Genomic DNA, 23,700 nt, shown 5'->3' with positions numbered 1-23,700 from the left:
ATTAAACTGTAGTGGTTGGGCTGGTTCTAATGAGTATCAAATTGGCAGTAAATGTATTGCCTCAGAGGAGTCAGCAGCTGTAGTCAATCATAATCACTCAAGAGAAGTTAAGATGCCATGTCACAAAGAAAATCTGATTACCCCCAACTTTTTATAATTTACGCTTCTGTATGTATATTTTAAACCTAGCGGAATTTGCCATTTTTTCCATAAGAATAAATGAAAAAGTGAAAAAATTATGATTTATTTTTTGTGTGTGACAAATGCACGTGTTTTCAAGATTCTCTCATATATTTGTTGCAACAACATATTTTTTGACATAATAAGAACACATTTCTGTGCTAGCTGATTTAAAACTTAGTTCAAGTTGAGGTAACTGAATGAAACCTCGCTTTTCTAGAGTAAATGTGCAATTGTCCAAAGAGACTTCCCAGATAGCAAACTATGGGTGAATCAATGTTGAATCTATGTTGAGACCTAACGTCGAAATTATACAGAAAGCGCAAGGTTGATAAAATGTTGAGTCAATGTTTGCTTACATAGATTACATATTTGCAAACATAGATTCAACATTAATTAAACATTGACCTGTCAAACATTTTAATTAAACCAAAATACAATGTAGATTCAATGGCATCTTTTAAACACAAACTTCAATGTTGACAAAATGTTGTTGAATCAACGTTGATCCAACCATCAGTCTTCAACCGTAACCACAATTCAACCTTCTTAACCCTAATTCAACATTGATTTAACATCTTTTGCTATCTGGGTAAAGTGTGATTTATGGTTGAAAAGCAAACATTGACTCAACATTTTATCAACCTTGCGCTTTCTGTATAATTTCTACGTTAGGTTTCAACATAGATTCAACATTGATTCACCCATAGTTTGCTATCTCTGTCTCGATGAGTGTGTTTGGTTTAATTTACCCTCAGTAGTGTGTAATCTTGGTGAGAAGCCACAACCTCAAATAGCTTCGGTAAATGGAGACAGTGCGGGTCATTTCAGACCACAGGTAATCGATGCTGCTGGTGGAATCTGACGTATCACTGACATGTTACAAGGTTTGCAAACCTGTGCAGATCCTTTACACAGAATGTACAAGCTAATGTGGACATCTGGAACTCAACACTTCCACTGCTGTAAAAATTTAAACAGGGTTTAGTTGTGAAATGTGCAGCAACATGAAACTGTACAGGCAGCTTCCTCTCATCGTGCTCATCTCAGCTTGTTTTTTTATGGCAGTTTGTTTAATGTTTCTATTTTTCCTTTTTCAACTTTTCCTTTCTCATTAAGGAGGTTTGAATTAGTGCTTTAGTGCAACCAAAAATCTAATTTATCTATCTAAAATAGGGAAGGAAAACATCATAAATATGTAATCCAACAAACCTGGAATCAGCATGTACAACACTCTCCAAGTGTCTACAGATGTTACCAGCTCTGGAAATAAAAATATGGGCTCAACATACTATGGATATTTAACTATTTACATTTTTAATTGGTCTTTATACTTGTCTCCGTTCTTCTCTGTGTAAACACAGCTAACAGTTCAGTAGAAAAGTTGCAGGATTTTTGTCATGTCAGTGTTGTTCACAGTTGAGTAAAAAAAAAAAAGAAATATAGGATTTTCAATTGTATCAAGGATCGCAAAATTATTTGTTTTCCACAGAATCTGCTGAAAGAACAATTTATTTTTATAAAACACACATGGAATAAAATGATCTTGATGAAATGTAACAATTTTAAGCTTAGATTTGTTTCAGTTTCACAGCATAGCAGGACATCACAGGTAATTAGTTCATGGTTCATCAGAAAGTTAAAAATCTGATCATTTCTTCTGTTTTAACAGTTTATACCTCTAATAAATGGTGTGTTTTGATGATTTTTTTAAGACAGCACACAGGCAGGTTTCAAGATTCAGATGATAAATATTGCTATTGTTAAAGCTTTATGTTTTAAATAAACTTTACTTCAAAAACAGTGCCTGTGTGACATATTTAATCACTGTTATATCTGATTAAATACGATACCGTATTAAATTTTCTACACTTATCATCTGTATTACAGAACTAGCTTCAATTTAACAGGAGAACCAGAAATATTTTTGTTGCAAAAATGTGTTTCAATATTTATTATAATGCTTGTTTGGTTTCTGACACTTTTTCTTTTTTATGTTTGCTGCTAACAGATGAGCAGTGCTGCCAAAATCACGTTTATTTTGATATTGTGTTGCCACCTAGTGGAGGAGAAGAGAATAAGAATAGCAATAAATGTTTGAATTAACCTAAAGTCAACTGGATAATCTGTCATCACAACTTGGGAAAAGAACCTTTCAAAATATGCTTTTCAACTGAAATCACTTGAGCTGTCATTTAACGCCACAACCAGGCTAATGCTCCTTCTAAAACACTGAAATATTCACATTTGCTGGTGAATTTCTACAAAATCTGAAGCATTCATGTTCAACATTTGTGGTTCTGAATGAAGCATTTCAACGACTGCTGGATGGGGACTTTTGAAAATCTCTTGACTTTCAATCTGCCGTCATCCTGAGAGCAACAATTAAATCTGTGTAACACTTTGGTTTCTGACCAAATGCCTTCAAAACTACTGGCATTCCCATTGCCATTGCAGCTATTTTAAGAGCAAATTAGCAACATGCTAAGCCAAATTTTTACATATTTAACATAAAATCTGCATTCCAGATTCAGTTACATTTCCTGATCAAACAGTCTGTCACAGATGAGCAGTTAAAGCACTGGAAGGGCAGAAATTTAGTTTTTACCCTTGTTAACAGGGGATTCCCTGGATCCTTCATGTGATGACGAACACAAAATCTTTTGTACTTCACAGAATCTGGCTAGAGCAAATCATTTATTTTTGATAACTGTTTTAATTAGACTTGCATAATAATACAACATGGAAAGGCCTGCTGCTAAGAATCATCCCCACACCATGATGTTGCCACCACCATGCTTCACAGTGGGAATGGTACGTTTGTGATGACGTGTAGCTTTTGGTGTAAACGTTTCTTTCCATTTTTTACCGTCTCTGGGTCTGATATGAAACATCCATTAGAATATTCAGACATCAGGTCCTGTGCTGCCATTAGTACCTCTCTGTCCAGCTACTTGCTGTGATCAGATCAGGGCCGGCCGCTGGCATAAACACTCTATGCCGTTGTTTATAGCCACATCCACTAGAGGGGGCCACACCACAATAAGTGTGTGATTCGCATTTTGTCCCTGTCTAGGATACATTTTTTTAAAAATAAATATTTGCTGTTAATCATGTGCATGTGTGTTTTAAAAATCTTGCTTAGGGCCACCAAAGTCCTAGGGCCGGCCCTGGATCAGATAAACTGAGAACTGAAACAGAGAAAATCCTGCAGGTGTGAGTGAACAGAAAGAAGTATGAAGGCAGGATGTGGTTTTTCAGAGACTGACAAACTAAATTCAGTTGAAAGAGCAGCTACGCTTTGACAGGAAACTGATATCAACAGTCAACAGTCCAAACGCCCACAGGTAGCTGATCAGCAGCGGATGCTCAGAGATACTATTACTCTTTCTCCTATGGATAACAGATTATTGATCACGATCAGAGTTTAACTGTGACGTAATTGTCGAATATAAATGTCAGTGTATTACTACTAATATTATCTGACATATTTGACAGGAAAGATGTTCTCTTTTTCATACTAGTTACCACAAGTATACTTTCAAGAATAGAAACTTAAATCTCATTAACTGTATTACGATGTTATGTGTACATATATATATATATATATATATATATATATATATATATATATATATATATATAATTACCCAATAATAAAATATTTTATCAAGTGCAAAAATGCAAAAACAGTTATTTTGCACATATTCTCCTGTTTTGTGAAATTACACATAATTTAAGGCTAAACTGCCAAAAATGTACTAATTTACATGTTAAATTTAAAAATCATTTTATAGACGTGTTGTTCTTCTTGCTAATTTCAGTTTTGAATGGTACAGTATTTATTGCTTTTTTTTTTTATTCTACAACCATTGGTGCCAGATTTGTAGCATTTCTATCCACATTTTTGCTTGTTAACAATGTAGATTTAGTCAATCCTTTAGCATGTTGACTAATTTCTATTGAAATTAGAAGTCTGATGTGCTAACCATGTCATTTTCATTAACTAGCCTGTAAAACCACATCTTTCACAATGTGACAGAACAAAATGACACAAAGTCTGACAGGTTTCCTCTGAGGTGAATGCGGTGCTCTGAAAACAGCACCTATGTACATTTCTTTGAGTTACGAACACAAATTTAATGCAGATTGAGCTAAGTGAAGGTCGTTTTGCATGAGAAAAAACCTTTGACATAAAAGCAGAACAGGAAGAAAAGAAGAAGAGGGGAAGTATTAAATTAAAACATTAAGGGCAAAAATGAAATTTCTGTAAATAGGTGAACTTCTCTGTGGCATCTGATGAGGAACCAAACAGCCCGTGAGAGAAGAGTTGCAGCAAAGCGACCACAGACAGAGCAGCTTAGTTGCATGTTGTTGCCGGATAACGTTTTTTGCAAGACAGGAAACGAGAGAAGCACACAGACAGAAGCAGAGAGGACTCATTCGCCTCCTTCTGCACGCACAACTCCAACATCTACAAGACAGCAGGTGAAGAAAATAAGAAGGAATTCAAGCTGAAAAATCCAAAATGGGCACTGAGGAGAAAGATCCAGAGTCTGCAGCTCAGCCGAAAGAGCAGGAATCCCCGGAGAAGGAAAAGGAGTTACATGTGGAATCACCACAAGGACCAACACCCGAGACCACTGACCCCCTCAACACCTACAAATGGCACACCGGCTCCAAGGGGACGCTAAATGAGCTGAAAGAAGAAGCAGAAACAGGAGCAGCGGCTTCTTCCACATCCACCATCGATAAGATTCAGAAGGCCTCCAGCAACAAATGGAGCAAGATGCAAAACTGGCGCAAGGCCCTGAGCGAGGACAACGCAGAAAAAACCTCACACAGGGAGGGAGCCAAGCCGGAGAAAGGGGCCGGAGGAGGCAGGAAGAACCCGTTCAGGAGGGCCTTGTCCGAGCCTCCAGGGTCGCTGTTTGCGGCCCTGTCGCCCTCCTCCGCCTCCACCAGTGCAGCTCCATCCTCAGCTGCACCTGCTGAGGCCTCGGGGGTTTCCTCCTCCGCTGATCCCTCACAGAGAGCCGGAGGTGGGACGCTCCTCAAAAAGTACCTGAGGACAGTTTCTCAGAAGCTCAAGAGGCCTCGGCTGCACACTCGCAGCAGCACATCGGCATTACTGCAAGGTAATCTGAGTATACTTTCAGTACTTATACATTATATGTAAAATAACATCAATGTAAAGTCATTAAAACCACTCATCATATTTGCAAAATGTGCCTTCCCTTCAAGTTTTAGCTGAAGACTGCAGAGTTTTAGACTTAGCACATATTAAAGTCGAGCTAAGAAACACTTTTTTAAATATAAAATGACAGTAAAATACTGAGGGCTGTAGGATTTCATTGTTTCTTTTACATTGTACTATAATTATAATTTCTAATAATATACTATATTCTTAGAGAGTTGCACCATATCAAACATTCACTGTAACTGTAGTTTTGTGTCTCATTTCTGTCATTTTGTGATGTTTTCTGTCTTAATTTTTGTCATTTGACGTCATTATGTTTCTTGCTTCTGTTGTTTTTGTCTCATTTGTTGGTGTCATTTGGTTTGTGTCATTTTGTGCCTGGTTTACATGATTTTGTGACTGTTTTTTGCTGTTTTGTTAAGTGTCATTTTAGGTCTCGTTTATGTCATTTTGTGTCTGCTTTGTGTTGTTCTGTCATGTTTTTGCTTCTTTGTGTGGGGTTGTTGTCATTTTGTGTCTGTCTGTTTTGTCATTTTCTGTCTCATTTGTGTTGTTCTGTGTCTAGCTTGTGTGTTTTTTGTGTCTGGTTTGTGTTGATTTATGTCTAATATGTGTCAGTTTGGATCTTGTTATTGTCATTTTGTGTCCAATCTGTGTCCTTTTATGGCTCCTTGTGCTGTTCTGTGTGTTATTTGTGTCATTTTAATCCTTTGTGTTGTTTTGTTTCTTGTTTTGTGTCTTATTTGTGTTGACTTATGCCTTGTTTGTGCAATTTTGTGTTTCATTTGTGTCATTTTTATGACTACTTTCTGTGGTAATGTCTTGTTGGTGTTGTTGTGTGTCTGCTTTTTGAAATTTTGTGTCTCATTTGTATGTTTTTGACTAGTTTTAGCCATTTTGTCTTGTTGATGTCTTTGTGTCCTGTCTGCCTCTTTTCTTTTTTGTTGTTTCATTTATCTTATTTGTTGTCCTTTTGTTCGTTATTTTTGCAGTTTTCACATGGTTGTGTTCAACCTTTGTGGCTTCCTCCAAACAGCAGCTCACATTTCAGACGCCTATGAACTGCTAAAACTCAGATTTTTCCTCCAAACTTCTCACATGGTTCCATTTCAATAAAGTTATCCAACATCTCAGCAAAAATCAAAGATTGGAGAAAAACTAAAAACAGCTTTGTGTGTCAGAACTTACATTTCTCTTCTTTCTTTCTTCTTAACATTTTGCTGTTATGGACTTTTACTATAACTATACATTATACAGAGCAACACTTCTTCCTGTCAGTATCTTTTTATATTTTCTTTACGGATACTTCACCGGTGCAATGTTGTTTTTTTGTGACTTATACGAGAAAAGCTAACGCCTCTAAGTAAAATGTAAATACGAGGCTCATGCAAATGCAAGAGGAAGAACGTGTACATTATCAGGAAAAACAACTACACAACCTACAGGAAGTGCAGCTCAACCTGGTGTGTCATGAAAAGAGAGAGGCCGATAGTATCAGCGGCACCAATAGGAGTGGCCAAACGCTGTGGGAGATAAGTGTCATCAGGACCATAATTACCAGAAAGGAAAAACAAACTGAGGGTCGGCATGTGCCTGCAATTAAGCTGCTGCAGTGTCGAGATGCTACACACGCAGCGAGACAATCTATTTATTTATTTTGCACAATGTTTTCATCATGTGATTAATATCTTGTGCACTGACCTCACAGCAGTGTCACCTCCCTATAACCCGTAGACAGGACACTGTAAAAACACGTTATGTAAGGAAAAAAGAAGATGAAGAAGAAAAAGGTGAAAATATTGCAGCAAGAGTGCCAGAAGAAATATGTCTAAAAAGAGTGGAAAACTATCAGACTGAAAAACAATAAAAACCGTTAAAAATAGCGATAAGTATCTGCAAAAGAATGACATTATTTAGCTGATTTAAAAACAGAAAAACTATGTTTGTTTTTTTTACAATTAAACTGTCAAATAATTATTTTTAAAAAAAAATATTATTTCCAATTTTTTTTTTACAGTAAATATGTAAATTTACATTTTTTTTCTGTGATCATAGTGGATGTTGTGTATACGACAAAACAGGAAAAGATCTAATAACAGTTAAAACTTTTTTCTTTTGTTAACTTCATGTAGTCCTTTGTACATACAATTTCTGTTTAAAATAGTATCTGTAAAATAACAATAGTATTGGCGGATTTAAATATAGTTAAATAAGTTATTAAGTGGTTGTTATTTATCTGGACCGATTTTTTCATGGTTAATATCTAAATACTTTTTCAAATTCTGATTTTGCTAGTTATTATCTGCAGTTTAACAAAGGAAACATGTAAAATCTGTAAAATAACAATTCTAAAATAACAAGATAACAATAAAAATCCTTAATATGCATAATTTTTCATTCAAACAAGGTGTCATTACATGGTCAAACACTGTTTAAAAAAAGAAGGAATGACCACTTATGAAAACACAGATTTTTGATGTCTATGCTGTTATTATTATATGATTTAGCTATTATCTGTAATGCAATAAAAAAATATGTTTCAAATAATTAAAAACATCTGGAACATAACAGTATTTAAGTCTTTAATGTAGACATTATTTACAGCTTTGGTATTCATTTTCTGAGATTTTACTAGCTGTTCTCTGCACTTTAACAAAACAGGTCAAATCTGTGAAATAACAGTAAATTGTTTAAAAATTACTTTAAAAATTACAAAATTAAAACTGTGCATACAAAACTCTCTTCTTTGCAGTGTAGTGATGAATATCAATGTGTGTGTGATGTCGTAGCAGATGTGGCTGAGTCTGAACCAGTGGTACCGATTGAACTCCCTCGACTACAATGGGCTCCGCCTCAGGAGGTTCCTTTATGGGACATCAGCAACTGTATGCTGGAAGATGGACAAATTCTCATTTCTCCAGAGGAAGAGGTACCAGAACACACATCTACAAATCACTCACCAACCACTGACAAGCTCAAACTGTTGTCTTAGTGTATTTTTTCAAAAAGTTGCTTATAGCTACTTTGTGCTTGAGTTTTTCATAACAGTTTGTCTGGGTGACCTCCAAAACATTGCTGGATTGTTCTATTTAATTTGATATGTAATAATAAATTATCACCAACAAGAATACACAATCAGTCCAGTCCAGGACTCAGCAGGAAGTCACATTATGTACTTTTCTTCTTGTGTCACTGACAGCAGCACAGTGCAGTTTGTTGCTTTCAGCTGTTTTGAATTACGTATTTCCTCTGAGTTTATCGAATATCTGCAGCATCAGACATCAGCAGGATCCATCTGAGAGCGGAATACCCAATTAATATTCATGGTTGTAATGAAAGCAAGAGAGTTGTGTGCATGTAGCAACTGATATCTTTATTAATTACCTATAATTCTTAATTAATCAGTTATCATGTGTCATTCATCACTGGGTGTAATGCCAGATCTTGCATGAATGACAAATAGTTTCCTCAGAGACTGAATGGCATTGTTTAAATAGAATTTTTTTTTTTTGACAAAACATTAACAGGGGTTTACTGCATAGCTTTGAGCTGTTGAGGACTATTTCTTCTGTGTTTATCAAAAACCTGCAGCATCAGACAGCAGCAGGATCCAAATGAGAACAAAATATCTAATTCATATTCATGGCTGGAATGAAGTGAGAGAGCTGCATGCAGTAGCTTTATTAATTACTTCTAATCATAAATTAGTGAATTATTATGTATCATACATCACTTACATACTGTCCGATTCTCGCAGGGATGACAAATACCTTCCTGAAAGACAGAATGTTTACTTTATTACAGAGCTCTCTGTCTGCTAAACCTCTACTCTAAAATAATCTCAAGCCTCTCTTAAATTTCCTCTTGAAACTTCTATCTTTGTTAAAGCTTTTTGAGCGGTTGCATATCCTGCATATTTTGTTTGTACTTTCTTTTTGACCTTACTCATTTTACTGTTGCTCTGTGCTCATGTCCTTTATACTTATCCTCATATTACCTGCAGTTTTAGCTTTATGAAAGACATACTCAAATGTTATTTTTAGAGAATGACATAATGCATATTTTTCCTCTCAGCCAACGATGTGGACCAGAAACCGGGTCAGCAGCTACTTGTCCAACGTCAGCCTGATGAACCTGATGGACATCGACTCAGGTCAGCACACACATACAGAAATCAAACCGTATGAAAAGCAGATTAATGCTGTGAAAACTATCAGGAAGCACCACCAGAGCAGCAGCTACTGAGATCACTATGAGTGTGCAGACGGTCACAGAGGAAATAGCTGGATGTTTATTCGTGAGAATGACTGTCAAATTGCTTCCTTTACGTTTTTTTGGGGAAGATAACATCAAGCCGGGGCGTTCTAGTGGTCCAATGACAACTCACAGAGAAGGAGAGAGAGAGAAGCCGCAGAGAAGTCAATATCTTTCTTCCATTTAACTCATTTTGATTAGAAGAAGCTCTGAAGCTGCTGTGTGGATCCAGCATTTATACTCAGCTCTTACAGCAGCAGCAAAAGTTAACGAAGACAGAAGGGAAATGTTAAAGACATCAAATTAATAAGACTGTGACACATTTCTGGACTAAATGATGGGATTTAGACGCTGGATTGTTTGTGGTGGGGCTTTGGGTAAGCAATGACCGTAAACTTTCACCTTTACCAAAAAACTTAAGGATTACACAATGGACACTAACCATGCAAATTAAGGAGAATTATTGCAGAAAGTCAGTACAATTAGTAAACTTTTCTTAGACAGCTGCATCTATCAGCTTACAGCAAACAGCCACATCCTGTGTGATTTAATCTAAACCTATTTTGTATTACTGCATCCTTAACGAATGATTTCTGAGTCTTTTGTTAGTGAAACTTCAGAAATGAGTGCTGGTAGTAGAGCTGGTGAGGTAAAACTAATTTAATTAGTCGAAAAACTAGTCCAATCAAGTGTCTGAAGGAATAGCAAAAAAAAGACCACAAAATAATCCACCTAACTTAAAAATAAAAGGGAATCCAGGGAATCCTTGAAATGCTGTGTTTTAGTCCAAAGTTAGTTATCCTGTCGGACGTTAAATGAGCTAAGTTAAGTTTTGCAATTAGTATCAGCTTGATTTACACTAAATTAACATTACAGTAACTCTTCACTTTTCAACTACACAAGCCTGGACAATTTCTGAAAGCAATTCATTTTGGAATATTTTCAATTGTGAAATGATTAATTTTTAGCTGTGCAATTTGGTCAGCCGAGCCTACAGTTTAGCAAACTAGTGGAAGGCATGACAAAGTCTTATGTTACAAATTTGCTCAGCAAGACCGAACCCTTCATGTTTATTTATAATTTGTGGGGCAATTTCCATGTGTGAAAGCCATGTGAAAACGCCTGAAGAAAATCCAGTTGTTGCAACTTAATTTTTAAAATGTTTGTCAACTGAAAAACTTGTCTTCATGATTCGTGTAATTAGGTATGTAACACCGGATAACTTAATTTTTTTTCTTAGCAATCCTTTATGCTACCGCCATTTAAATGACAAAAAATAAAATCTAAAATTTGGTTAAAGGGGAGAACCTAATTCCTCTAACTCAGTTTTGGTGGAAGAATTTTATTAAAAGTTGCAGAATTTCAAAAAGATTGATGCAAACTGTAATTTTTTAAGTCCAAACATTATTTTTAGAGTGTAGGGCCTCAGTCCTATTATTACAGTCAGGTAATGTTTTATCTAATTTTGGAGGGTTTTAATCCCTCATAATTAAATTACTCAGGCAAGATCACACCATAAATAACAGTGTAAGAGCTTAACCCCAGTATCCAAGGTTGTCAGGTTAATTCACACCACCAGCCATATTGTTTTTTACTGGAAAACACGATAATGAGGTGATTCGTTAATGCTATCAATTACATCTCTGGCAAGTCAGAATGTCAGCTGTGAAAAAAGTTAATCAGACACTACCTAGAAACAAATTGCTCACAAAAATGCACTAGGAATATACAAAGTTCTAACCACAAATTGTAAATGTAAAGAATAATGACGGAAAATGTTTAATTTTATGTCAATAATTTCATTAAGCTAACACATGAAGAATACTGAAAAAACTGAGAAAAAATAACTTTGTATCCTTTGTAATTACTTCACCTAGAATGCAGCCCGGACCATGTGGGTCCACCAGGAGGCCTTCGACCAAAGAATCAAGATGGTGGTGTGAGGGTGAGTGTTATTTCCAGTCGGCCTGCATGTCCTGTTGATGTGGTTTGTAATTACTCTGAAGCTCCATGCGTGCCATCTTCACCCTCAGGCGCGGATCAAGCGGCGTCTGGAGAACAAGGCCAAGAGGAACAGCAACACCCAGCTGGGACTGACCAAAGGAAGCAGGTAAAGTACACTGTTATGGTTTTGAAGGAAAAGATACACAGTCACACTCTGTAGTGGCCTTGTGGGGTCCCTCAGGTCTCCATTTTGGGCCCGATCTTGTTTTCATGTATATGCTGCTCCTGTGGTTCATATTTAAGATGCAAGATTTCTTTTCATTGTTTTGTAGATGACATGCAAATCTATCTGCATGCAAAATTCAAAAAGTAGCAGCCCTTGTTTGACTGCTTAAAAGACATTAAAATCTAAATCAATCAAAATTTTCTGAATTCCAATGAAACTGAAGAATGTCACGATTGGTTGACAGGACCTTTTGGATGATAGGTAAAAGTACTGAGTGCACTAAAATGTCTGCTGTTACTGTTATGCTGTTAAATAGTGTATCATTACGTAATTGTTTCTCCCGATTAATGTGTAAGTAGGATTTTACTCTTGTAGTGCACTGAGGTGAAGTTCATTTTGAACGGTTTTGCTTCCAACTAATGAGTACGTTTACTACATATTAATCTGCTGATTTGTTTTTTCCAGTAAAGTACCTCAAATTTGTCCTTAGTTAAGTTTTGTCATTGGTTTATGTGTCCCAAGGGTGAAATAATGGGTGGTGCAAAACAAAACTGACAAAACAGTTATAATTTATTTTCTGACTGAGTTGTTTCACTGTGTTTTATTCAAAGGCACTATGGTTCCCGGGATTCTGTTTCAATTCCAGTCAGTCCAGTGGGGACTTTAGATCTGAGTGCAGACACAAGCACTGTCATCAGGCCGGTACACAGCTCTATTCTGGGGGAGAAGTACTGCTTTGAGGTAAATTTTGGCCTGTGCATTGAAGGAGTTTAATGCAATATTCACCACTATTTTTAGACGAGTACTCCATTCTGTCAATCTGATGGCAACTGAACATGTCGTCTTCATGTCACTTTTCCGTAAAAATTGCGATGTTACTAGGTCGGGCATTTCTGTATGACTTTAACAGCACAAATCTGAACTGCATGCAGTCATATTAACGGATAGACATGCACAAGCTAAGCCGCTTGGAGTTGTATGAAGTGATTTGGGGAAGTATTTTTTACATTTCAGTGCTAATATTCATCCAAAAACATGACAGAGAGCAAAAGATAGAATTTGTTTGGCAAGCACACACTTAGAACACATCTTTCTCCATCACTTCGCTCTTCAGTTTCTAATTTATTAGGACACAAATTGAAATGTCCATAATAAGAAAACTATAAGTGATAAAAATTCAGATATAATAATAATTCAGATTTTATTTCTCCACACAAATGAGCTTAAGTTTATAGTTTGTTGACTCCAGCTGTTTAGGACTATTTTCTGCATCATCAGACAGTAGCAGGATCCATTTGAGTGTCTCCAAAGCAAGAAAGCTGCAGGCAGCTGTCAATGTAGAATAATGTTGCCAGTACTGTCATTAAATAACTATCTATAAATAAAAATTACCCTATGCAGAACGGATCAGTCCAGGTCATGATCCAACAGCAGGTCACACTGCATATTGGTTTGTCTTCACACTAGACAGAGCCACAGATTAGTTTGTCTTCCAGCTTTTTGTAGGAGTCTTTCTTATGAGCTAATTAAATACCTGCAGCATCAGACAGGAGCAGAATCCATAGGGGCATTAAAAAACAGCAGTAACTAGGCAAATTCAGCTATTAATAATCTGAACAGTTTGATGAGCTGCTGCTAGTTTAGATTTAGTATTTTTGTTGCATTATATCTCACTTCGTGTAATCTCGCGTGAATGAAAAATATTGCATATGTACTGTGGTTCTCTCCATCAACATTGGAGTATTTCTGACTAAAGTCAAAGGATATTAATGGAAAAGTGGCCTGGGTTTGAATGACAGAATGTCTTCACGTTGCCTAACTGATGAAGCCAGCAATCTTACGTATTCCACATCTGAAAACTTTTTAATGCAGTCCTATTGGTTTCAATTTGCTGCAGGTGATAAACTCTGAGAACACCCACTGCTTCGGCTGTTCCTCAGCTGCCGAACGTGACCGCTGGATTGAAGACCTGAGACGGGCTGCCCAGCCTAATAAGGTGAGCCATTTACTCTACAATATGCGTCATTTAACATTAAAATGTTTCTGAATGATCATAATGCATCAATGTTTACAGGATAATATTGAGCGCACAGAGAACTCCCTGAGTCTGTGGGTTAACGAAGCGAAGGATCTGCCACCCAAACGGCGTTATTACTGTGAGGTGCATCTGGACGGAACTCTGTTTGCCCGAACCAGCAGTCGAGCTGTTGGCAAGCTGCCCAACCGCTCCAGCCTGGCAGGAGATGGATCTTCTGGGTCATTGGGAGGCCTGGGGACCAGTGGAGGTGCAACTGGAGGGTGTCAACTCTTTTGGGGTGAATTCTTTGAGCTTGACAACTTGCCCTGCGTCTCCCAAATCAGCTTGCACCTCTTCCGCGAAGAAGATCCCAAGAAAAAGCGCCACTCCCGAGACGAATCCAGCTTGCACCCACTGGGCAGCGTGGCCATACCACTGGCTGACATTCGAGGGAGGACATATCAGGAGAAGTGGTACCCCATCACTCCATTCAAATCGTCTGGCACAACAGGGAACAAAGAACTGCTGGGTCCACAGGCTTCACTCCGCATCAAGGCCCGCTTCCAGAATTTGCAAGTGCTGCCGATGGAGAAATACAAGGAGTTTGCAGAATATGTGACAGTGGATTACGTAGAAATGTGCAGAAACCTGGAACCACTTCTGAATGTGAAGGAGAAGGAAGAGCTGGCAGGAGCTCTGGTCCATGTTCTGCAGAGCATCGGCAAAGCCAAGGTGGATTATAAGCATAAATGCATAATACATCTGCGAGACAATGCAAATTTAAAATACAAGATTGTATAATGAGACATGTTTATAAACGGAATGTGTCTGTTGCAGGAATTTCTCATTGATTTGGGCAGCGCTGAGGTAGAACGTCTTGGTGAGAAGGAAGCATTGATCTTCAGAGAGAACACACTGGCCACAAAAGCCATAGATGAATATATGAAGCTGGTTGGCCAGAAGTACCTCATTGACACGCTAGGTAAGGTAGTTGAGAGGCAAACGTCCTGTTTCAGATGGTACTGAGTGGTGCTTTGTGTTCACTGTATTTTCTCTGTCATTACAGGGGACTTCATCACCCGTCTTTACGCCTCAGTGGAGAACTGTGAGGTAGATCCTCGTAAATGCCCGGCGTCTGAACTGTCAAACAACCAGAAGCACTTAAGTGAAACCTGTGAGGAGGTGGTGCAGAAGATTGTTGACATCCATGGGTGAGGACACGCATTAACAAATACTTAAACTTTTAGCTAGGAGTGGGTGTTTGAGCTGATGTTTGACATGTTTCTTGCCTCCAGACCCTTTCCCGAAGAGTTACACAAGATCTTCTCCAGCTGGGCAGAGCTGTGTGAAGACCAAGGCAGAGTGGAGATCGGCCAGCGTCTTATCTCGGCTTCCCTTTTCCTTCGCTTCTTATGTCCTGCTATTCTCAGTCCTTCTCTTTTTGGTCTAATGCAACCATACCCAGAATCAAACACCCTGCGTACCCTCACCCTCACTGCCAAAGTCATCCAGAATCTGGCCAACTTCACCCTGTGAGTGGTTTCTTATATATCTGCTTACTAGGGATGTCCTGATCAAGTTTTTTTTTTTTTTTTACCGTGGTCCCAATTCGATATTATTTTCTCAGGTAATATATGCTTCAAGTACATTAAACTTATTAAAATGGATCCACTGAATATCTTATCGATGCAGCAAGAAAAAGCGCATTTCTGTACCCAAGCTAGTCCTTTATGTTATGTTAGTTATCATAAACTTTGTTGTAAAACTCCGTAGGGCACTGTCTGAAATTTAGTGTGGAGAGGGTGACGTGCACCGAGGCTCCACAAGCTCCAAAAAAAGTAGCAAAACCTGTATTATTTACATTTATGTAAAAAAAAAAAAGTATTGCAGATTAATGGTGGCACCTGTATCGGACTACAAGCTGCTCCATGTTGGCAGGCAGAGAGCATCGTGAAGATGTAGCTAGCAGTGGGCACCATGACAAAGACATCTGTGACACTTAAAGGTCTCCAGCCAGAGCTCATGTGTTTAAGACAAACCAGGACAGACTAGGAAATGATCTTATATCCCAGTGACAAATACAACAGATTTGCCTTTGAGGAATAAATCATATGAGTCAACTAAAACAGCAATTTTGACAGGGAAAATGTCCACTAACATTTTTTTTTTCAAAGTTTTCACCCGAAGCATTCTGCCCCAAATAGTGCTGCCTCTCTATGATGCCTGTATGGCAGCGATCAGGCTGCAAAAGCAAAACTTACTCAAAACAAACCATAGAACCGTCAATAAAGACATCCCTCTTGTTGTGATTCAGGTTTGGAGAGAAGGAGGAGTACATGCTGTTTATGAACGAATTCCTGCAGCAGCACTGGGATGGAATGAGGGGCTTCCTGCAAACAGTGTCCAACCCAGACACTGAAATCACAATGTCCTCCTTCGATGGCTATGTCGATTTGCCTCTGCGATTAGCTGTACTCCACGGTCTGCTGGTAGACATAGTCTATCAGAGGAACCAGGTAAGATGGGGGGAAAAAATGAGTCGGATTTGCTCTCAGAGTACTTAACAATTTTTGACTTAAAGCATCTGTATGATTGGAACACTTGGCTGATTAATGTGTTGCATAGTTTCCAGTGTGCAGGACTGACAGTTTTTCACTTTAGGCCTGCTGATGCTAGAAAAGAACTAACGTGTATGACATGTTGTCCATTTTGACTGTGACAACATCAAAAGACAATGATGTTTATAAGCAACAACGAAAGAAATTTAGTTGATGATAGAGCTCTGGCAGAGATCACAACTTCTTTCTCACCACCTCAAACCTGGCAAAGCACCTTCTGAAGTCAGTGTATATAAATGCTGGATTTGCAGTTTAGCAAAGTTAAAAAAAAAAAAAAAAAAAAAGCCAAAAGCAGAACTCTTAAATACCTATCTTGAAAAGGTATTTTTACAAAGGAGGTTCCCATACCTATTGAATAATCCTACAGGCACCTAGAGAGAAGTAAACTGGTTCTCTAACCTTAATGCTTAATGTCAGGTGGAAAAAAGATTTTAGCATTTACGTTCTACATATCCTAAGATGTGGACCTAGTTAGAATGTATACTCTTGTAACCAATATACACATATCGCCTACTTGAAAACAAATGTGTAATCTGCATCTAGATATTATTTGTACATAGATCTAAGCTACTGTAGATCCGCATTAATATGTTTTCCAGATGAGTGTTTTCGTAAGAATCTCCTTTCATAGTAAGAATCCCTGCAAATTCATGGAATCATTGGATTTTTCAGATTTATTTTTGTAGAGTTATATATTTAGTTCTAGATTTTTCAGGTTAATCTGCATAATTAATGATAATGTAGGATGTTAGCCTTTGTATTTATTATGGTCATGTTGTGTTGTGCTTTATGTAACTTCACTTTATTTAGAACAGTTAAGTTAGTTGGTTCAATTTCCCCCTGTCTGCACATCTTAACTGCAAAGAGAGTTTCTGAAAATCTACAACCTTGTTTTCCACGTTAATCCAACAGTATCAAGATACAGAGGATACGTTAAATCAGCCCTAACATGCAGCTTGTTTCTTCCTCAGGAAACAATTGACAAGCTGCACCCTCTGCCTTCGATTCTGAACCAGATAACAGATTCACTGGGCCCTGAAGCACCTCGGATTATTGTCAACAGGTACGCTGAAGTCCTGTATCGTTTCTGACCACGGACAAACTAGAACACATCTTGTTTGTGTTACTGAAGCAGCCTCTTTCTTGCAGCCAAATGGGACAAGCCAAACCAGATTACATTCCACCGAGAGACTTGGACAAGTACAGCCCCCACTTGTCATCCCTCCAGCAGCTTCCTGTTGAGCCCAAAGGCCTACGAGAAGGGTATGATAGTTGTATGTCTCCTACAGCAAGTGAAGGCCATTTTTGACATCTCTCGAAGTTTTTGCACCAATGATACCACTCATAAATTCTTTTTCCTTTTCCGGGAACGAGAGGTATTCCTATGCCAAATGAGAACCAATAGAGTCTTTGCCTGGCGCCTAATTTACACCTGCTGAGAGTACCTCCATAGGAAGGTGTCAAGTAGTAACCTAGTCCTTCTCATTCTGGATGTCTGAGTTTTTTGACCAGTCAGTTTAGTTCAATTCAGTTTTAGTTCAATTAAGACTCAATTAAAATCAGTTTCAATTTAGTTTAATTGAGTTCAACTCTGTTTCAATTCAATTCAAATTAAACTAAATTTAATGTCATTTTATCTATATAGCCTCAATTCACAACATAAATCATCCAAAGAACTTTATGCTGTCAGGTGAATATCTTCTAAACCCAATAAAGCATTTTTCCTTTGAGTAGCACTTGACAACGGTGGGGTGAGAAAACAATTTCCCCTTTTCTGATAAGGACAAAAAGTAAAACCTCTGGCAGAACCAGGCTCAGAGAAGACAGCCTTCTGCTTCGTCCAGTTAGGGGTGAAGTTAAAGGAGAGAGAATAGGATGAACAATGCAAAAGAGAACAAAACACACTTTAAAGGTTGAAGGACAGCAACTGCAGATCAGAAACATGTAGCTGAAGATATCAGCTACAAAACACAAACTACAGGAGAAGGAAGAAACAGTCACACATTGCATCCATAGCCTCATTCGTTTGGTCACTACTCTGAGTATTTAGGCTGGAAGTACATCAGATTCTAATTCAGTCCTCCACACAGTCCAGCTTAAGAGTCAGGTTAAGCACTGAACAGCAATACAGGAAGAAAAAAATCAGATACAGAAAGCGTAGCACATATTTAGTAATAGGGATACTCGTGTTGACTGTCAAACAGTTCCTGGATGACACTCTTCGTACTGTTCACTCGGTGTGCACACAAAAATGCCGCAAACTGTTGTGTCAAGAATGCAAAAACAGAGCTTGAAAGAGAAGTTCACGCTGTTTTCACACATCTATATTGGCCAGTTGTGGTATGTGGGTTACTGTATATATAAATGTCTGTCAGTTTCTAAAAGTTACAGTACAGGTCAGACACAGCGCTTTCAATGTGTTGTGGCAAAAGTTGTGGAAGAATGGTTTTCTGAAACCATTTGATTAATAGACATGCACTCTCTTATGCCAGGCTTGGACTGCAGGAAATTTGGGCTGATGTTTCTTTGTGCAGCTCCTCTCAACAATCAGAGGATAGATCTCATCTGGGATCTCAGTCAAAAGGGATGTTGAGCCCAGATTATAATGTAAGGGGTTTAAAACCTCTGTCCTAATAATACCAAACATGTTTCATATGTATGACACAAAAATGGATGGTTATGATTATCGTGTCTCAAGCAGCAGATGCTTTTGCCAAACAAGCAAATCATTTTACAACTTGAGGCTAACCTACGTTAGCATACAGATATTGAAACTAATAATCTGACTCACCGGATGTAGGATGTGCACAAGCCACCAACTTACCAGCTTCCGCTTTATAGTTTTGTTCACAGGAACAAAAACCTCTAAATTTTTAATTTTTGCTGAAAGTTTGGATCGTGCAGTAAGGCAGCCATGCTTGTTTTCTTTTTTTGCAGTAAAATTATCCCTTGTAATTGCAGTGTTGCTCTACCTTCATGCACATTTTCTACCAAAACAATGTGCTACTATTATAAGGAAACACTGAAGCCACATCCTTTGCTTTGCTCTTCATAATATGATGATGATGTGACTTGCTTTAAAAATACAACTAAGCTGGAGTATTTTTTATTCTTCTTTCAGAATGATAAAGAGGTGCCATCAGACCATTCTGTATAGCAGAATGGTCTGGACAATAGGCAGACAAACTTGTCTTGCAGGAATGCTTTGCTCAATTCAGAGTACCAGGCATCTTAAATCTGTACAAAGCCATCACTTGATGCATGGAATTTAAATAATTACCACATTAATCCACTTATTTAACAGGGACGGCAGAACTCGCAGGAGAGAAAGGAAACCAGTTGCCAGAACGCAGAGCGCTCCACACCGGCGTCCTGGTCATGCAAAACATACCGTAAAGAGGCAGACAAGTTCTGAAGCTCTGCCAACATCTGACCACGAACAGGAGGTGGAGGTGGATGTGGATGTCAACCAGCCGCTCATCTCGCTGCCAAATACTGTGAGTACAAAGAGAAACTGCCACTGGAATATAAGAACGTCGTACCTAGATTATCCAAGCGTGATTTAACCCCTGTACACTCACTGGAGGTCATCAAGCTTCAGAAAGCTCTGTCTTGGTGCCTCTTTACTGGATAAACTCCTACAATGTTTGCCAACATGGACGCGACTGCCTCCTCTGGTCACTACAATATTTAACAGTGCAACCAGGTCCTACAGCTAATTTAAAATACTTCAAGTGTATATTATCTAGGATAAGATAAGATAAGATATGATAGGCCTTTATTCATCCCACAGTGGGAAATTTTCATTAAAATAAACCATAACATAGTACTAGTTGACAGGAGCAAGAAAAAGCCCAAAACACTTGACTGGCACGTTCCTTAGGCTTTTAAAAATAGAATGGACACAGAGGTTGTAGCAGAAACAGAGATAGTACTACTTAATTAAAATGAATTATGATGACAGTCAGACTTGTTTTCTTCAGAATCCCAGCATCAAACGTCAACCTGCACCAGTTCCCTGGATTAAAGTCAACCAGAACAGGGAGTCGAGTGAGATGAAGACTGAGAACGAGCAGTTCAACTTACTGGACAGGGTAAGTAAAGCCTGTTACCTGCTGACCGAAAGTAATTGTGGTTATGTGTGATTCAATAACTGCAAGACATAAACTGTAAACCTGTGATCCATCCACTAGCATGCTCAGGAGCTGTCAGAGCTTCGTCTGGGGATCGAGCAGGTGACCGAGCGAGAGCTGGACATGGCAAAGCGCCTGGAGGACTTCATCAACCAAAGCCAGGACCAGAATGCAATGCTGCAGTCGGAGGTGAACGAGCTCCGTGGTCTTCTGGCTGTGCGGGAAGAGCAGCTCGCCAGCGCCACCTTCAGGTCAGACTGTAAACAACACACTGTAAAAAAAAAGGCAAACTGTTAACTGTTTTTAACTGTAACCTCTGTAACAATTTGATGTTGTTTTACAGATAAACCGGTGTTATTTTAAAGAAAAACTATGCATATTAAGGACTGAAACACTGTTATATTTTCTAACTGTTATTTTACAGACTTTAAGTTACAGATAATGACTTGGAAAATCAGGGAAACAATATTCATATATAATTACACACTGACTGTACTAAAAACAGGTAAAAACTATGCAATATGTCCACATCTAAAATCTGTACTTTTAGAAATGGTAATTAGTTCTTTTACAATATTTGACTGTAAAAGCACAATGTTTTACTGTATTTAAATGGGTTTGAAATATATTGTTTAACAAATATTTTGTGTTTATTTCATCTGAACAGTTTTTCAGCATTATAGTATCACATTATTGTTGCTGATTTTAAACATTTTTTTTACTTTGTGTGTTGCAGGCTGGGTGTGATTGAGGAGGAAAGGGAGGAAGATGAGAGGAAGCTAAGTGTTGCCATTGCAGCGGCCGAGAGGATGAATGCTCTGGTAAGAAAGACTGAGAACAAAGTGCATGTACAGCTTCATGAAAGGAGTAGTTCACCTTACAATTTACATTTTTAATTTAGACAGACAGATAGACAGACAGACAGACAGACAGACAGACAGACAGACAGACAGATAGACAGACAGACAGACAGATAGACAGACAGACAGACAGATTTTATTCAACCCCTTAACAGCCAAAAATGCACTAGACTTTGTAAGATATTAAAAACTGATGTTTTTACAGCATCAAGTGCCCGTGTTACCAATATAGGGAAAAAATAGTGATGCTTCATAATATAGAGATTGTCTCCTCTCTGTCAACACAGCTTGCAGTTCAGTCTAGAAGTCTAGAAGCCTTTTATTTATTTATTTTTTACAGAATCTGATTCAAGCAAATTGTTTATTTTTGCTATTTTTTTTATTTAGACAATTAAAATGCAGAATACACAGCCTGCACTTCAGCTAAAAGTCCCTGAATTGTTTTCATTTAACTGTTTGTTACAGCTGAGTCACTAATGGCTTCAGAGTTGTGCCATGCAGTGCAGTTTTTGTTTGTTTGTTTGTTTGTTTTTTGCATAATCTGGCTAATTCAAATTATTAATTGTTGGCAAATTTTGAAAGCAGAATAAAGTGATTTTGATGAAATATTTTAAGGGTCAGTTTGGCTAATTTGTTTCAGATGAATGAGTAGTTCAAGGACCATGAGAAAGATGACTATATAAAAGTATTTTTTTGAGAGAAAACTGACTGTGTTTGAAATAATCCTCAGTGACCGTATACCGCATTTGAAACTCCTACATGGCTGACACGACGTTTTCAAAACAATAATGTCTGTTTCTGACCTGCAGGAGGAGCAGTTTGCAGGTTTGATGAGGGACCTTCAGCAGCTGAGCAGTCAAAACAACATGCAGCATCCTGAAAAGCTTCACATCAACAGCAACTGAACCCTGATGGAAAAAGAAAAAAGGTTTAGCTTTGCAGTTTTGTATAAATGCACATATTAAGCTCATGAAGAAACTACAGCCTAAAGTCACAGCGATGGTCTGTCTGTTTGTTTTCTGAATATGTTCAGAATGGAACTGAGATGAACATGAAACCTACAGCGTTTGTCTGCGTTCCTGCTTTTTATTGAGATGTGTTTGACTTGTTAACCTTGAAATAAAAACTGCTTCTCTTGTGTGTTTTGGGATCTGTCAGTTTAAATGTAACAACGGTAAAAAAAAAAAAAAAAAAACACATCTACTCAAGGACTGTACTTTCTACAGTATAAGAACAGTTTTAAAGCAGTTGTAGCCGATTTTTATTCTAAATAACCACTATAACCTGCTTTTTACTACGCTACTGCAATTCAGAGGGAACAACTGTACTCTATACATTTATTTAACATTTTTAATTCCTAAAACATATAAACACACAAAACAACAAAAACATTTAAATTATGAAAATTAATCACTGACATACAATAAACCATCCAACAGTCCAAAGGAATCAGTGTTAACTAGTTACAATTGGCTACTTTAACTAGGTTCACTGTTTGGTGTCTAGTCTTTGGTAATTTAATTTATTTCAAATACATTGGCCAAAAAAAAGTCGCCACCATGCTTTAACCCTTTAAGCTTCAGTCAATTCCAGCCGTTTTCAGTACAAAAAAATCGCTAATATTCTATTTTTAAATAAAAAAAATTACGAAAAATACAGGGAATATTGGACGCACATCGCGAGGTGCATTTCCTTGAAAACGACCGATTCGGGGATTTTATACCGACTTCAGGACATGTTTTGGACAAAATAGTTTACTGGCTTGTGTCATCTGGATGTAAAAGGTTGGATTATGGCCGTTTTTTGTGGAATCTTTTTTTTGTGTGTGTAATAATAAACCCGGAAATGTGAGTCGCGCTGTGTGCGTTGAAGCCGTGCATAGAGAACGGATGGATGAATATTTGTTTTTGTCGGACAAATGTGTTTTTCTCACCCGCCGTGGTAATCGCATCTGAAAGTGGTTTATACCGGCGGATTCATGAGAAGCTAAGCTTTCCATCGGCGTATAGTGTTTGTATAATCGCGTTTGCACCCGTCGGACATTCTTGAAATTCCTATGCAAATTAGTAGGTGTACCGCCGGCGGTACACTGAAGCTTAACTAATCAAATAGGTGCAGTGATGAAAATGTTTTAGCTGCAATAACTTATTTACACCGAGCTGATGCAGTGAGGAGCTTCTCATTTCTTAAACAACCGTGTCAGAAAACATCCTGTGGTCATGGAAAGGATGTTAATCTGTCTCAGAAGGGTCGAATTATTGGCCTGCA

General features: G+C 37.9%; 1 protein-coding gene across 1 annotated transcript; it reads left to right on the top strand.

Annotated features, from left to right (window-relative positions):
* Positions 1-4,552: 4,552 nt before the first annotated feature.
* Positions 4,553-22,572, top strand: rasal3 (RAS protein activator like 3). Its single transcript, XM_022193057.2, has 19 exons — positions 4,553-5,318; positions 8,173-8,309; positions 9,455-9,533; positions 11,512-11,579; positions 11,668-11,744; positions 12,416-12,545; positions 13,702-13,800; positions 13,879-14,553; positions 14,659-14,803; positions 14,888-15,032; positions 15,117-15,353; positions 16,136-16,337; positions 17,411-17,502; positions 17,589-17,702; positions 19,744-19,936; positions 20,423-20,533; positions 20,633-20,823; positions 21,309-21,393; positions 22,242-22,572. The coding sequence occupies exons 1-19, from the start codon at positions 4,709-4,711 to the stop codon at positions 22,335-22,337; spliced, it is 3,486 nt and encodes a 1,161-aa protein (XP_022048749.2). The 5' UTR covers positions 4,553-4,708; the 3' UTR covers positions 22,338-22,572.
* Positions 22,573-23,700: the final 1,128 nt, after the last annotated feature.

This window comes from Acanthochromis polyacanthus, chromosome 3, assembly GCF_021347895.1.
Source record: "Acanthochromis polyacanthus isolate Apoly-LR-REF ecotype Palm Island chromosome 3, KAUST_Apoly_ChrSc, whole genome shotgun sequence".
Taxonomy (NCBI): domain Eukaryota; kingdom Metazoa; phylum Chordata; class Actinopteri; family Pomacentridae; genus Acanthochromis; species Acanthochromis polyacanthus.
Note: the sequence above shows the minus strand (reverse complement) of the source record. Positions and strands in the feature narration are given on the sequence as shown.